This window comes from Notechis scutatus, chromosome 2 (genome assembly GCF_049901735.1).
Source record: "Notechis scutatus isolate UNSWTSFEM ecotype Mainland chromosome 2, rNotScu1.2, whole genome shotgun sequence".
NCBI classification, from domain to species: domain Eukaryota; kingdom Metazoa; phylum Chordata; class Lepidosauria; order Squamata; family Elapidae; genus Notechis; species Notechis scutatus.
In genome coordinates this window covers 111,419,968-111,435,584 of record NC_142010.1, presented here as the reverse complement: position 1 = coordinate 111,435,584, position 15,617 = coordinate 111,419,968, and the positions used below count along the sequence as shown (strand labels likewise).

At 39.6% G+C, this 15,617-nt stretch overlaps 1 protein-coding gene across 1 annotated transcript; it reads left to right on the top strand.

Moving 5' to 3' along the window:
- Window positions 1–687: 687 nt before the first annotated feature.
- TSEN54 (tRNA splicing endonuclease subunit 54) lies at window positions 688–14,341 on the top strand. Its single transcript, XM_026667456.2, has 11 exons — window positions 688–799; window positions 2,899–3,063; window positions 4,174–4,237; window positions 4,985–5,068; window positions 6,870–6,968; window positions 8,316–8,368; window positions 8,652–8,747; window positions 9,508–10,130; window positions 11,032–11,092; window positions 12,770–12,886; window positions 13,284–14,341. The coding sequence occupies exons 1-11, from the start codon at window positions 756–758 to the stop codon at window positions 13,432–13,434; spliced, it is 1,557 nt and encodes a 518-aa protein (XP_026523241.1). The 5' UTR covers window positions 688–755; the 3' UTR covers window positions 13,435–14,341.
- Window positions 14,342–15,617: the final 1,276 nt, after the last annotated feature.

Here is a 15,617-nt window from a genome sequence, read left to right as displayed (position 1 = left end):
AGGAAATTCCTCCTTAGTTCTAGATTGGATCTCTCCTTGATTAGTTTCCATCCATTGCTTCTTGTCAATCTCAAATATTGGAACACTGCTATCATGTCACACCCCTAGTCCTTCTTTTCTATATTCTGTATTCTCATACCCAGCTCAAATGAAAGCTCCAAATTATTCTCCAAAGCACCTGAGGGCAGGACAAGAAATAATGGTTGGAGTCTAATGAAAGAAAGAAGCAATCTGGAATTAAGGAGAAACTTTCTAACAGTGAGGACAATTAAGCAGTGGAACACCTTGCCTTCAGACATAGCAGGCGCTTCATCACTGAAGGTTTTTAAAGAAGAGGCTAGACAATCACTTGTCTGAAATGGTATAGGTTTCCCTGCTTGAGCAGGGGTTGGACTAGAAGACCTCCAAGGTCCCTTCCAGCTCTATTCTATTCTAAATTCTCCTCCGCATCTGTGTGATGGATGGCACTTCTTCCTTTGTGTGCCTCTACTATTGTGTGCTTAACATTTGACTGGATGAATGGAGGAACGGGAATTCCACCTGAAACAGAATTTGGATTAGAAACTTAGTTATCCCGCTGATAGCGCCCGGTCGGCATTCTTCTCCGAGACGACGAATTGTTTACAACCGCGTCGAACGTTCGGCCCTTCTGAGCCGCGGGGCTCGGAAGCTTCATCCATACGGCACTAGGACCCAGCGGGCAAGGCGGGCAAGAGCGGAAGTTCGAAGAAGTGGCTACGAACTGGCACCTCACCATGGAGGCCGAAGAAGAACCTCCGGCCGGACGTCGCTTACTCAGGTATCTGCAAGGGAGGGGCGGCGCGGGGATGAGGGAGATTAAAGGAACTGCCACCCTCCCCGGGGGTGGGGAATGGGGAGCGGGAGAGAAGGCCGGAAGTGTCGGAAGGACGGGCGTTTATATTTCTCCCTCCTGCGCCTTTGCCACGTGCGGCTCGTCCCCGGGCCGTTCTGACATCCGCCAGCCAGGAGTTTTGCCCAAAGAAGCCCCGCTTGCACACGCGATCGATGCAGGAGCAGTGGTTTCAACCGAGAAGGGAGGAAGTAAGAGGCTACGTCCTCACGCCACGCCACCTGCTTTTCAGTGGGTCGCGCGCACCCATTTGGGTTGCTCAGCTGGTCCCGCCCTCCCTAGAAATGACTTCAATTGTATAGAGCTCGTTTCTCTTCTCTCAGGAGAGATCACATATTTCGAGTAATTGCAATAATCTGGCCTTCGCGAAGAGAAGAGAATAAGACATTGCAGGCAGAGAGAGGTCGAGATAGGCAAAGTAGCAGGTAATCTCAGGAGCTAAAAGAGCAAAGCCAGAATGCATGTGCATTTTAAGAGTATATATGATAAAAATGGAAAGAAACCAGAAAGCATCACAACGCCATCTTCGGTCTGATCTAAGTATGGTATATAAAATCATACATTGCAATGACTTACCTGTCAATGAATACTTCAGCTTCAACCATAACAACACAAGAGCACACAATAGATACAAACTCAAGGTTAATCACACCAAACTTGATTGCAGGAAATATGACTTCAGCAGCAGAGTAATCAATGTCTGGAATACTCTACCTGACTCTGTGGTTTCTTCCCCAAACCCCAAAAACTTTAACCTTAGACTGTCTACTGTTGACCTCACCCCTTTCCTAAGAGGCCTGTAGGGGGCGTGCATAAGCACACCAACTTGCCTACCGTCCCTGTCCTATTGTTTATTTTTATTTTTCTTATATGTATCCATTTCATGTATGCATAACTATGTTTATACTTATACCTATTATCTTGTAAGTGATTGACAAATCAAAATAAATAAAAATAAAAAATAAATTAATAAAAAATAAATAAATAAAAATAAAACAAAGAATAGAAGAGAAATAGAATTTTTTCATGACCACTTCTTTCTTTCTAGCTTGTGAAATGAATTAAACTAAAATTATTTTAAAAAGTAAATCACTATTAAGGAAGGTAAATATAGGTTTACAAGAGTTTGTAATTAGTGACCATTCAAAGTTACATCACTGAAAAAAGTGACATGACTATTTTTCACACTTACAACCATTGTAGCATCCCCATGGTCATGTGATTTACATTTGGTTGCTTAACAAATAACTCACATTTATGACTGTTGTAGGGTCCCGGAGTTATGTTTTGAGTCATGTCTTGTGATCCTCTGACAAGCAAAGTATGGGGAAACCAGATTCAGTTAACGACAGTGTTACTAATTTTAACAACTGCAGGGATTCACTTAACAATGTGGCACATAAAGTGTAAAAGGGGCAAAACTCTTGTAACAAATTTCTCACTTAACAACATAAATTTTGGGCTCAATTGTTCATAAGTTGAGGACTATGTGCAAAAAGAGAGTTTGAGGATTTCCGAAGGTATTTCACTAAAATAAACAAGGAGCCATGTTTTTTGTGGGGGGGTACATTTTGGCTAAAAGGGTATACATGCAAACTGGAGGTGATGTAGGCTCTAACAGGTTCTCCTTGAAAGGATACAAGTTTTAAGCTTTTCTTTTAGAGAAAAGATTAGAAGTATGTATGCCAGCATTTATCCACCTGGACAATTTTAAGCACGGTAGCTGGGGAATTCTGGGAGTTGAAGTCCTCATGTTTTAAATTTGCCTAGATGAAGAAACACTAGTTGTACACTTACAATGTACAAATAAATTATCTTCATACTAAAATCTGGTGTTATTTGCGGAAGTTGAATAATAGGATATTTAGTTGCTGGAATTGGCTGTTGATAGGAAATAGTGCTGGCTAAATAGATTAGTGGTCTGATCTGCCACCATTTAGCATATCTGAAAAATCTATTATAGAGAAATTGAATATTTAAGTGATTATTCTTACCTTCTCTCCACCCCAATTCCTCCCCTCATGAAGCCCCTCAGAACTGCTGGCAGCTCGAACACGTGATCACAAGATCCCCCAGCGCTCACTTGGTCAGAAAGATTTCATTCCTGATGGAGCAGAAGAACAAGAATCCAAGCTACACCAATGTCGGAAAGAACATTGGGAACTTCTGGAGGAAGAACGTGTTGTGCGGCTGTATGTATGAATTATGCCTAGAACTAAAAATTAAAACGTTTTGTCTAGTATGTTTTTAGCTTTTCCAGTTTTACACTAGGGAGTCTGTTAACAGGAAAGATAAAAACTTTTCTCGATCCAGCAAATTGGAGAGTTTCAGGCAGTTCTCAAATACACAGTTCTTGGCTAAATAATGGAGAAGGTGGTTGCTTCACAATTTGAGGTACATATAGAGTCTGGACATTTGAGTCAGGTTTTTAAATTGCAATAGGGCACTGACTGCTTTTGTTATCTTGTTGGATGATCTACATAAAAAGAGGGAAGAGGAATGCTGGTTACATTAGATACTTTCGACATTATTAGCCATAATATCCTTTATGATTGACATTATTGGCCACAGTAACTGTTGCCTTTTTCCAAAAGTTCTTGTACTGGTTGGGATGAGGTGCTTTTTCAGTGTGGTTACTCCTTTTCTAGTAGCTGACAAGCTCTGGGCAAAGCTCTGAGCAGGACTGCCAGCAGGATAGACAGTAGCTTGTGGTCCTCTTACCAGCTCAAAATAGCAGCCAATCTCATGCCTCCACTTCCCCTCTATATGCCATTTACTATCACTTTTTCCTCCTGCACCCCTCTCCACTCTGTCTTAGCATTTGTTCTTGTAAGGCAAGGGCCTGAGGTGGAGAGATGCTGCCTCTGGACGTCAGCACATCCTTGAAAACACCAGGGAGTGGCTCAATTATCACAGGCAGCTGCAACACTGGCTTAGATGCTTGTGAGTAAAGTGAATGTATGACGGCGTGAGGAATGTGGGGATGGGAAGCTTTTCTGCCTGGCTACAAAGGCTCTTCCAAAGCACAGAAAGCAACCCCAGCTTTACTCTCTCACAATAGGTTAACTTATTTAAAATCCTAGGGACAAGAGTAAGAGTAAGAGTAAGTGATCTAGACACCACAAATTATTTCTTCCTAGATCTGTGTCTTTTCTGTTAGCTGTTCTGTGCTGGTAGAAAATGGCTTTGGGTGTCAATAATCTTCTTTGTTGTTTATGTATAGTAATTCTGGAGCTACTATTTTAAGAAGATGTAAATCTTCTGCTTTCTGCTAAAATTAATTTTTTAAATTTCCTTTATAGGGGAAATTTGGTGAAGGCAGAGTGGAAGCCCCAGGAAGGTATTGTGGAACTGAAATCACCTGCAGTAAGTTTTACTACCGTATCTTATACGAATGTTATTCCTACACTCTTAAACAACTTGCTATTATCAGCTTCTATCTCAGAGCAGCACATACCAGTAACCAGAGGCTTCTTTCAGATCAGAGCCAGATGTAGTAGGGTTGATTTCAGTTTTCATATTATGACATTGCCACTGAATAATGTGTGCCCTCTCTCTTTCATCAAATTGCTGAAAATAAAAACTGTATTTGCAATGTTGGAGTTGCAGCTGTGGCATTGTTTTTACTGGAACCAGCTATGATTCTTGGAAGATGATGTGGGTAAAGAAGGTATGGGTTGAGCAAATGAAATCTGTGCGCTCTTGATTTCTTTCCTGTCCCCCATAGTTGTCTAAAAGACAGCTGTTTTGAAAATTAAGACAACAAGGATATTGAATACTTATTGTCTCACCTCCAGTAATTCAATCCCTGAACTTGGGAGAACTGGACATCAGGCTAACTTCTCTCTCTCTCACACACACACAATAGGGTGCATTGGGAGACCAAGAATTCTGGGGTTTTATGTTCCCCAATTGTAATTCAAGCCTTTGGCACAAGGATGAAATTCCCTTCTTCAGTACAGTTTTAATTCACATAACGATGGTCCAACTGAATCATGAAGTGAAAGACTCCTAGAATTCTCCAACAAGCCTGGGCTTATTTTGTTCTTTTTGAAATGTTAATAGAAATTGGGATTGATCCCCTGAATTAACAATGTTTGTTGTTGCCATCAGGGGAAATTCTGGCACACCATGGGTTTTACACAGCATGGAAAGCAGTGCCTGCTTCCAGAAGAAGCCTTGTATCTCCTAGAATGTGTAAGTAAATCACATCCACAAGCTGATGAAGCAGTTTTGGGTAGCTAAGCATCTCCCCTGTTTGTTTGTTTTTGTCTTTACACGCGGTTCCAAATTTTACCACAGAATAATCATGTAAATTAAGAAAGAAAGTTGCCTAACTATTTGGAAAACAGGATTAGGAGGTAGGGATGCTAGAGTGACTACAGCCATATAATACTTTTTCAAGAGTTAAGGAAGAAATCTGTTTAGGGGAGTTGGCTCTCTTTCTTAACCTCGTACTAATGGGAACATCTGAAATGAGAGTATAGCCACACTGCTAAGAATGGTTGCAATCTCCATAGGATTGAGAATCCTGCACAATCAGGATTACACATAAAATCTTCTGAATAAATGCCACATCTTCATGTCAGTCCCTTCTTATGGACATGCAAGTTGGGATGAGCAGACTCACAGGAAATGTTCCCATCTCCCATTCCTTGATATTGCAACACTAGTTTCTTCTGCAGAAAGCACATCTGTTTGAAACATATAGATGTGCATGACTTTATAAATACCAGTGTACAGTTCTTGGAATTGGGTATCATCAAAACGGCTGCAGTATTCTCATTGCAATTGTTTTATTTACAGAATTTGCCCCAAGTGGCTCATTCTGTGGGTCTGTGTGATCGTACTGTAAAACCAAGTCTTGTATCTTAAGATTACAGGTTAGCAACCACTCATTCAGCAATTGTTCAAAGCACTGAACAAGTGGTACTTAATAACCAATCCCCAGAGTTGTGGCTGTCATAGCATCCATGTGATCACTTGATTGCGATTAAGGCACATGATAACTGACTCACATGTGCAATGGTTGCAACATCCCATGGTCATATGATCACTATTTGCAACCTTGCCTACTGGCTTTCCAAAAGTAAAGTCAATTTGGAAGTGTGGGTAAGGTTGCAAGTTGTTCTTGCTCCCATTGCTTTTTCTCCCGAGAAGCCATGCTTCCCCACCCAGCTATGCTTACACTGCAGCATATCTACCCACTTAGCCTCACTTCAGTGGTGCGATTCAACCGGTGTAACAACCAGTTTGGTGAGTGATGCTTTGTGCATGCATGCGCCAAACGTGCTTAGCGCACATGCCCAACATTTTAAAAAGACAATTTTCAGCTATAATACTTACCTTCTACTGCAGCCCCAGTGAATGAAACAGCTGAGGTGCAGCAAAACTGCTCTGCCGCATGAATCAGCTGTGCTCTAAAACAAGGAAATAAAGCACAGGAAAAGGGCAGTGGCAGGTGGGCGGTGCCAAATAATCACCGGAACTACTGGTTCATCTAAATTGGTCCGAACTAGTAGAATCCCACCCCTGCCTCACTTGCACCAGGCTACAGCATCCACATCCTGCCCATTTGCATGGCAGCGCTCTCATCTGCCTGCTGCATGGTTTGCCAGCCACCTAAGAAAGGGCTTGTCATGATCAGGAATTGCAACTTCCAGCTGACTTGCTCATTGAGTTTGATGGAAGCTGACCGAAAGTCCTAAGTTGCAATCATTAACCCGCAATCCTCATTTAACAACAGGAATGGGGATTGCTAGGATTGCCATCGCTAAACGATGCTGTCATGATACATCACACTTCCTAATTGCATCACCTAGGGACAGAAATTCTGGCCCCATTCTGACCATTGTTATACAAGAAGTATCTCTGCAGACATCCAAGTGATATGTGTAGTTCTTGGTGTAGCTCTTCGGATCCCAGAGAATATCTGAGGCAATCGCCACAATGGTAGGTTTGCATAGTTGCTGAACGTTTATTTATTTTTTTCTTACAGGGTTCCCTTCAGTTATTCTACAAAGACCTACCTTTGTCAGTCCAGGAAGCGTATGAGGAGCTGCTGTCTCCAAAGTCGGTCAGCCTACTAAAATACCAGGTGGATTTCAAAATTTGGAGTTCAACATCTGTGGAAGTAAATTTGGCAATTTAAAAGAAGCATTAAATTTCAAAGCAGGCAGTTCTGCTGTAATTATATTATCACAAATAGTTGTGCAGTTCAGTTGACGTGAAAGGGCATGTGAGGATATTCCATTGAAGTTTGAGGTTAACTGTTTATAATGAATGCTACTGTCCCGCTTTATTTTCACAAGGACAATACTACTCTGCAGCATGATATCTTGATGGTATACCCTAAAAAGTAGAGTAGACTGAAAAGGGGAATCACTCATTAAAAACCTGTTTCTAGTCCTGACTTTGAAGCATTAATAACGGCCACTTACTTAAATACTTCAAGTTGCAGTCGAACCTAAATTTTTGCTGAACTGTCTGAGCAAATATGGTATTAGGCCCAGAATTCAGGCAACTTTACCAGTTTGCCTAGGGACTTGATGGTTGAATGAAAAACATACCGTTGTTTAACTTGTTAATAATTTAGGGCATAACTTGCTAATAATTTTTCATACCTCCATCTATGCAAATGCTAAGTTGTGCCTTTTGATTATTATATAGTCTCTTCTTCATTTTTAAGGAGTGGTTTGTTTTAAAAAGAGAGCAGATATCATTTGAAACATTTCTATGGTGTTCTTAAATGTATTCAGCGGAGACTTCAATGTTGATTAGAATCCTTAGAGACCCAGGGGTACAAAATCTCATTAGTTAAAATTGTGATATTTTCTGGGTGGATGGAAAAAAAACAATGTTTATTGTGGTCAAATGTTACATTTTAATGGTTTATGGTTTTAAAATGTTGCATTTTAAAAATGATGCAGCATGTTAACTATCTCCGTATCATTTGTTGCTGTGGAGCCCCATCACTTTTGTATTACAATTTTATATGTTTACTTGGAAGTTACTTTTTAAAGTAAAATTTCCCTCGAATGGGGCTCAATTCCTAGTAACTACATGGATATGTCTATGTTTTTTTGGTAGCCTTATGGAAATAGTTTGCCACAGCTGCCTTCTGGTATGGATCTTGTGGCCTTAATTTTCTGTGCTTTGTGAAGGCTGCAAGTTGAACCAGTTAAATTGATTTTGTGTAGTTGACTTTAATGTATTCAAAGTTTTGTTTACATGACAAATGGCTATTTAAATGCTAACTGGGAGCATCTACAAATCCTCCTGTATGTATAATATGGGAGACATTGTATGTGTAAACCACCTACCAATAGGAAGGTGGCTTTCATGCACACACAGTTCAGGTTAAAAAAAAGTTTGATAATTGAATCTCTAAAAAATGAAGAGTCCTTTCTCATGTGAACTGCTTACATTTCATCCCTATTGTAAGGTATATAGCCACTTGAAGCGACTGGGTTACATCGTTTTGAGATTCCATTCCAGGTAATTGTTTGACAATCATTTCCCCTCTCTCCTGGCAGTGTGTCCATTATGCATCTCTTTAACTTTGCACAGTTGCTCCCTCTTCTCCCTTCTTAATATCCCTACTTCCCGAGGTAATTGTATTTCTCTTTTGGTCTTTTGCTTCTCTGTTTGACTTTAACTGAGCAGGTGGTTAATCAGTGAAGAAAAAGGAAGAAAGGTTTGCTTTTCTAGTGTGACCTGTCACTGTTTCTGAACCGATTGTTTTGATCTTTTTTGGGTGGGGGGAATTTCTCTTTTACAGCACTGTTCCAACACCTTATGAGAGGCAGCTGAATCTGGATAGCCATTATCAAAGCAGGGAAAGAAGCAGCCACAAGAGGAGATGCTCCAGCCTTGGGTAAAATCATTTGGGTAGTGGGAGTGATGGCCTTGACAAGCTTGCCCCAGGGGGACATGGATTTAAGCACTGAGAAATGCATCTACTTTGTTCTTGTCTTCATATTTGTCTCTTGCTCTAAGGAGTTTAAAGTTTTACTTTAAACTAGATGGAGAACAAGTAGCTCTCCAGTTACTGCTGAACATAATTTGTAGCAACCCCAGCCAACATGGCTGATAGTATGCTATACTGGTACTCCCACTACAGGCAGTCCTTAACTTACAACCAGGGGTGGGATTCAACCAGGGGTTGGATTCAACCAGTTTGGTGATTACATTTTGTGCGCGCATTCACGCTTCACGCGCATCTGTAATCTACCATAAGGTGTGCTGCCTGGACAGCTGATATTGCGCAGGTGCGCAACATTTGAAAAAGCACTTTTTTACTGTTTTACTGTTTTTTACTGTTAAGAAATTAAACTATTAATAATACTTCATTAAAGTTGCATGCTGCCTCTCATTGGTTCACAACACTCAAACAAAAGCTGTCCCTTAAAAAGCCCTAGTTTGATCAGGCAACTAAGGAATTGTTTGAGTATTTTATGTGTCTAGAGGTTTTTGAATGGACTGAATTGTTGGTTGAAAAATGATTAAAAGTGGATGCGGTATAATTACTTGCATCCTTTTGAACAAATGACAGTTTATGAATAATGTGTTTGAATAATTCTCTGATAGCAAAAGATAATCTGTGCCCATCTTTTTATCCTCTTCTCTTTTATAAGATCCCAAGAGAAGAAACCCAAGCTATCTGAGAAATCCCAAGAACGGTCCCCTAAAAAGGCTAAGATCCATCATACTCATTCCAGTTCTACCGCATCAGATGGTTCACCTAAAGCAACAATAAAGACACCGGATCCAAAAATTGCAAATATTGAACTGGTCCCATCTTCAAGTGCCACAAGAGACTGCAGTGAACTGCCCACCTGTGCTCAAGATTACAAAGAGACATGTAGGAAGACCTTAGGGGAAAGCCATAAGGATACCTGTGTATCCAGATGGAATTTCACCTCCATTGCTTTTCCTAACATGGGTGCTGATGGCCCTCAAGTCTTCCTGCCAGAGCCTGATAAGAGGCTCCTCCCAGAGAACGTAACAGCACGGGCAGTTGATGCCAGCCATTGGCGCAGGTGGCTCAACCAGAAACAGGAGAGGTTGACCCGCAAGGAACAGGAGCAGCTGAAGTGGGAGAGCAGATACAAAATCAGTGTCAACGAGGATGCCCAAGTCCGGCGTTGTACCACCTGGCAAGAGTACAAGGCACTTCTGAGAGAGAGGAGTGGTCTGGAAGATCGCTGCATACAGGCAGTTGCCCCACTTGTGAAACCAAACCAAGGACTTTCCACAGGTATTGTGGCTTCTGAAAAAGAGAGGAATGTAGAATAGAATAGAATAGAATAGAATAGAATAGAATAGAATAGAATAGAATAGAATAGAATAGAATAGAATAGAATACCTTTATTGTCATTGCATTCCACGAATGCAATGAAATTTGAAAGCTACTCCAGCACAGTGCCCCAAACACTCCATCACAATCACACTACAGAGTTTAATAATAATAATAATAATAATAATAATAATAATAATAATAATAATAATAATATAGGACTAAATCACAAATGCTTTGATTCAAGACAATTACTGCCTTGAAAAAGAAACTGTTTCTCAATCTATTAGTCCTCATTTTAAGACACCTATAACACCTCCCTGATGGTAACAGATAGAAATATGAATGTCCAGGATGAGAACTGTCTCTGGAGATTTTTAGTGCTCTAGAGAGGAGTCTGGTCTTCGCAATCTCTTCCAAAGAGAGTAATCAATGATTTTTTGTGCAGTGTTTATAACTCTCTGGAGCATCTTCTTATCCACTGCAGAGCATCCAGCATACCACGCTGTTACACAGTATGCCAAAATGCTCTCGATGGTAGACCGGTAAAAAGTAACCAGCAACTTCTTACCCAAACCACTCTTTTTCAGCAACCTCAGAAAGTGCAAGCGCTGTTGGGTCTTCTTTGCAGTGGCCATAGTGTGGACCAACCAAGTAAAATTGTCAGAAATATGAGTTCCTAGAAATTTAAGACTATGAACTCTTTCCAAAGGAATGTCTGACCTTTGTTCTCTGAAGAAGGATACACGCGGCTTTGTTTAAGGTGATGGGTATTTCTGAATGCCAGAATAGCTGGCTTATTGGCAGAGGCATGTTTTGTGAAGGCCCTAATCCAAGTTTCTTCTCTTTCATTCCCTTCCAGCTGACATCCTTCAACAGATCAGTGTTTTCCAACCCTCACGCTTACTGGAGGAAGCATTTCAGTAAGTATCAAACACAGAAAATGAGCTAAATGCTTTAAATCTCTCCCAGTAATTGTAGGTATGAGCAACAGTCATATTGAGCAGGAAGCAGAACCTGCAGCCCTCTCAAACACCCTACTAGCTGGAGTGCTAACAGTTCAGGTTTAACAACTTCTGGAGGGTCATGGGTTCTTCTATAGCATATACGTGGGGATGTTTACTTCAAAAGCATTACAAATCATTAGTTTATACTTGGAAAATGTTCTGGAGCTAATGGTTCTGCCCCTAAATTGTGTGACATCTCTCTGCTATTCATTAAAGCATCATTTTTCAGGGTTGCACAGGATCACGAAAAATCCAGCTGCTTTAATGAGTAGCAGCCCCTAAGCCCTTCTGTGCAGTGCAAATAATTCTATCCAATTTTGAAGGTGCTTTATGCAGTGCATCACAATATGTCTCTTGTGTTGTAAAGTGTTAATTGTTAAATTGCAATTCTTTTTAACTAAATGCGATAAAAGTAAATAAGTGTCAGATTCAAATAAGCATACTCTGCTGGTCTTAAGTATAGCAGTCCAAACTTTGTATTCTCCAGATATGTTGGACTAGAATTGCCATTGTCCCCAAGCTAATAAGGAAGAAGATGAAGTTGAGGAAGTCTGCTTAAATTTTTTTCAACATGTAATAGTTTCTAGGAAATCCTCTTGCCCTTAGGCTATAAGTGATGGAGATATCTGGAATCTTAAAATTTATCTCACTGCGTTTTGGTTTTTCTCTTAATGCAGATGCTTTCCAGTTTAAGGAGGCAGTTTGGTCTTTACTGTAATTACGGTAATTACATGCCTGGGAAGTGAAGTTGAGGATCATGTTGCATTAGTCATTCAGTGTACCACTGGCTATCTGCCTTTTTTTTTTAGACACTAGAACAAGCCCATGGGATCCTCTGCATTGAAAACATTTGAGTGTTTGAGGAAAAGGGATGTAATTTTTTCCACGAACTGCTTCCACTGCTTGCTACATAATTCCACTCTTAAGAAACTTTTTAAAAATTTAATCCTGAGTCATATATGCCATCCTGCTACTTTCCTTTCTGGCATGTTCACGTCCAGTATGGATTATCCAACTGACTTCAGGGATCATGTTTTAATAGATGAGGACTTAAAGTAACATTTTGAGAAATCTGACAGCTGTGGCAATTGGTTTATTATCGTCAAATTTTTATGCTGCCCCAGTAAGTGACTTTAGACAGTTTGCATTATAGGGTAAAACATCTGTAAATCACTACTCAAAACAAACAAAACTGAAAGAATACATGGCACAGGGAGGCACAGGAATTAATGAATTCACCATCAAACTATCCTCAAGGAGCAAGCACCTTCATCCAATCCAGTCTTAACAAAAGAATTTTTACAGGGTTGAACCAGTAATGGAAAGAGAAATTGGGAAAGTTCTGGTGAGGATTTCTTAGTATAAAAGAATAGCTTACAACCTATGCTATAGTTTTCATGTCCTTTCTGGCTTAAATAGTGAGACCTTGTGCCACTAACTTTCAGCATTAACTGTTTGGGGTTGCAAAAAGGTAGGGAGAAGGCTAACTATAATTTCTAGTAAGATTTGTTGTGCGTGAAGATTTTTTTTTCGTCCCTTCTTTTGGCCATCAGAGAATTGCTAAATTTTTATACTAATGATTAACCTCTACAGATTACAGAATGATTCATCAGAGCTAAAAATAGATTTTGATGTGTATCCTGCTGATGGTGCTTCAACTTTTAAAAAGAATGATCCTGGAAAGCCTTATGTCCGGATGCGCGTTCAAAGGTAATAGGTGCTTGTAATCTAATTTCAATCTGTTATATATTTTGCACATGGCTTGTCCGGTTTGGTTTGATGGAAAAGAAAAAGAGGTAACAATTGTCCTGTTTGTGGTGAATCTGTTGTGATAGATGGCTGTTCAAACAGATTTAGGACTTCAGATCCCAGTCCATCCTGACATTAGATCCTCTGGTTATTGCATTTAACAATACTGGCTGTTATTGGAGTTCTTGATTTCACCATGGGGAATTAAAACTCTTTAAAAAAATAAAATAAACAGTACTCATTAGAACAGATATCTCCTGTCTCTTGCCCCCAGATACAGTAATACTTTTTATGATGTGACAGTTTAAAATTATTTTCAAATAGAAAAAAAAAGTTGAATTGGTGTTTTTTTTTCCAGTTTTGATGAGCAGGTCCCATCCCTGAAGATTGTCAAGCAACTGTCTTATCAAAGTGGAGATGTTCCAGTGGTGTTTGCTCTAGTTGACAACGGAAACCTCACTTTCTTCTCTTTTAAGGAGTTCAAATTGCCAATTGATATTTATCCCTGATACTGAGAGTACCATTTGGAAAAGCTGTTTTATAAATGGGTGTTCTGAAATAAAAGATTACTCAGGGTTTGACATTGTTCAGTAGGATATCGCCCGGAGTTCTGACTAACAGTACGGTGCTGCCAGAGGACACATATTCTATAAAGGGAGCGCCTAAAAAGAAAGAACTGTTCCAACAAAATCTGTTCTGATTAGAAATACAGTTATTTTATTCTTTTAATCCATAAGTTTTCTGTTTTTAGTTTGCTATTGCCTAAGCTAGCATTTCTGCCAATCTGGAACAGTTCACGAATTTGAGCCTAGGCAGAGTCCCAAAATATATTTCGGCATCAGCTGAATGTAAAAGTTGGAAGCTACTTTCATGAATCATCAAATAGCAAAGACAAAAATATTTTTTTTCTTAGTAATCTTCAGTTCCAGACCCAAACATGGAACATATGAGAATAGCTGGATATTTAGATCATTTGTTACTTTTTCTACAAGAAAAGTTGGAGGCCAGAATCAATGTAATTATATCAACACTCATTGTATTTTCTATTTGCAGATCTAAGAGATTTATCTAATTTGCTTAGGATTTGGTTAGTGGAAGGTCACGATCTGTATTTGCTTTCTAACATCTCTTCTTGAAGCAATTTAAGCGAGTTTATATCACCAAGTTTATTTTACATTCTTGGCTGCTGTGGGTTTTATTTTTTTATTTTTTTGCAGATCTTGACATTTTCTCCCTACTGTGAAATTCCAATACAGTTGAACCTTGCACTGTTATTAGGAAAAAAGGCACAATATTTTTCTTGTTTAAGTGTATCTGTCATGAGGATTTTACATAGAAATTGCAGAAAAATTGTTTTGCGTTTTCAATTATTTCAATTCGGAAGTAAAAGCAATAAAATTATTTGTGATAACAGAATTCTAAAAGGTTTCATGTAATATCTTTTCTTGGCAAAATGATGTATGCAATATATGCATAGAAATATATATTTGTAAATATTTTTACACATCTCAAACACATCTTTGAGCTGTTTCTGAAAAATGGGAGTTGCACATACTTCTGGGCAGGAGAGTATTTTTCAGAGATTGGGGGTTATCAGAGAAGAATCATGTCTTGGGTACTTTGTTTAAGCAGACCCTCTGGACCAAACACTGAATTGCTCTGGCAAGGTGTTATGTAATCTATTTAAGTTCTGCACTGTAGACCTTTAAATAAACAACCAGCACTTTGAATTCAACTGGCAATCTTGGTGACCAATGCAATGAATTTAATTATAGGTATAATTCTATACTGCCCGAAATTGTCCCACTAAGAGTCCACCTGCTGCATATTGTGCCAGCCAGAGTTGCTGTGTCTCCTTCAAAGGAAATTCCATGCAGAATTGAAATTATAGTCATCCAGTTGGGTGGTGATCAGAGCGTGGGTTACTGATAGAGGGCATTATGTACCCTGAGACTTTCTTCTCTGGCAGTGGTTTATGATGGTTACCATCAACAATTGTAACAAATTGTCTATAGTTATGATAAGCACTGCATCTTTATCAAAGACAAAATGCCCCCATATCGCTCAAGTGTTAGGAGCCTCCTGAATGCATTTGCATGACTTTGGAGGACTAGTAGAAAGCCTTCACGCACACAGCTCTTGATGGATTGTCTGCTACATAAAAAGGATCTGCACCAACATCATCTCGTGTCTTGTGGAAGCCAAAATATACAAATCTGTTTAAAGGCTTGTCTTCTACAAACATTTGCTCTCTGACATTCTGCAAGAAAATCTCATCTGGATGGTATGGACTGGAGATGGGGTTTAGGTTGCCTTCAATGTGGAGTTGCTCCAGGTTTGAGAATACCTATTTAGAGCTACCAGATAAGATAGTATATATTCAGGTACTCCTAGTTTGTAGAGATAGTGGTTAAGTTTTGAAGTGCAGCAGCTCATTGTGATTGTGTGTGCGTGTGCTCATTCACCAGCAGTAGAGAGCACAAATGATTTCACCTCAGCTTTTCACTTTTACATAGGAGTAGGGCCCTATGAGGGGTGGAAGCACTAGGCCTGCCTCATAAACCTTTTTGTTCAGCTCCAATTAACTTACACGTGAAGAGGAACAGAAGAGAGTCCTTTTTTTCTACACAGTTAATTGTTTTCCAGCCTAATTTGCTGTTGTATTCAGTCTTCAATTAGACTTTGTGTATAT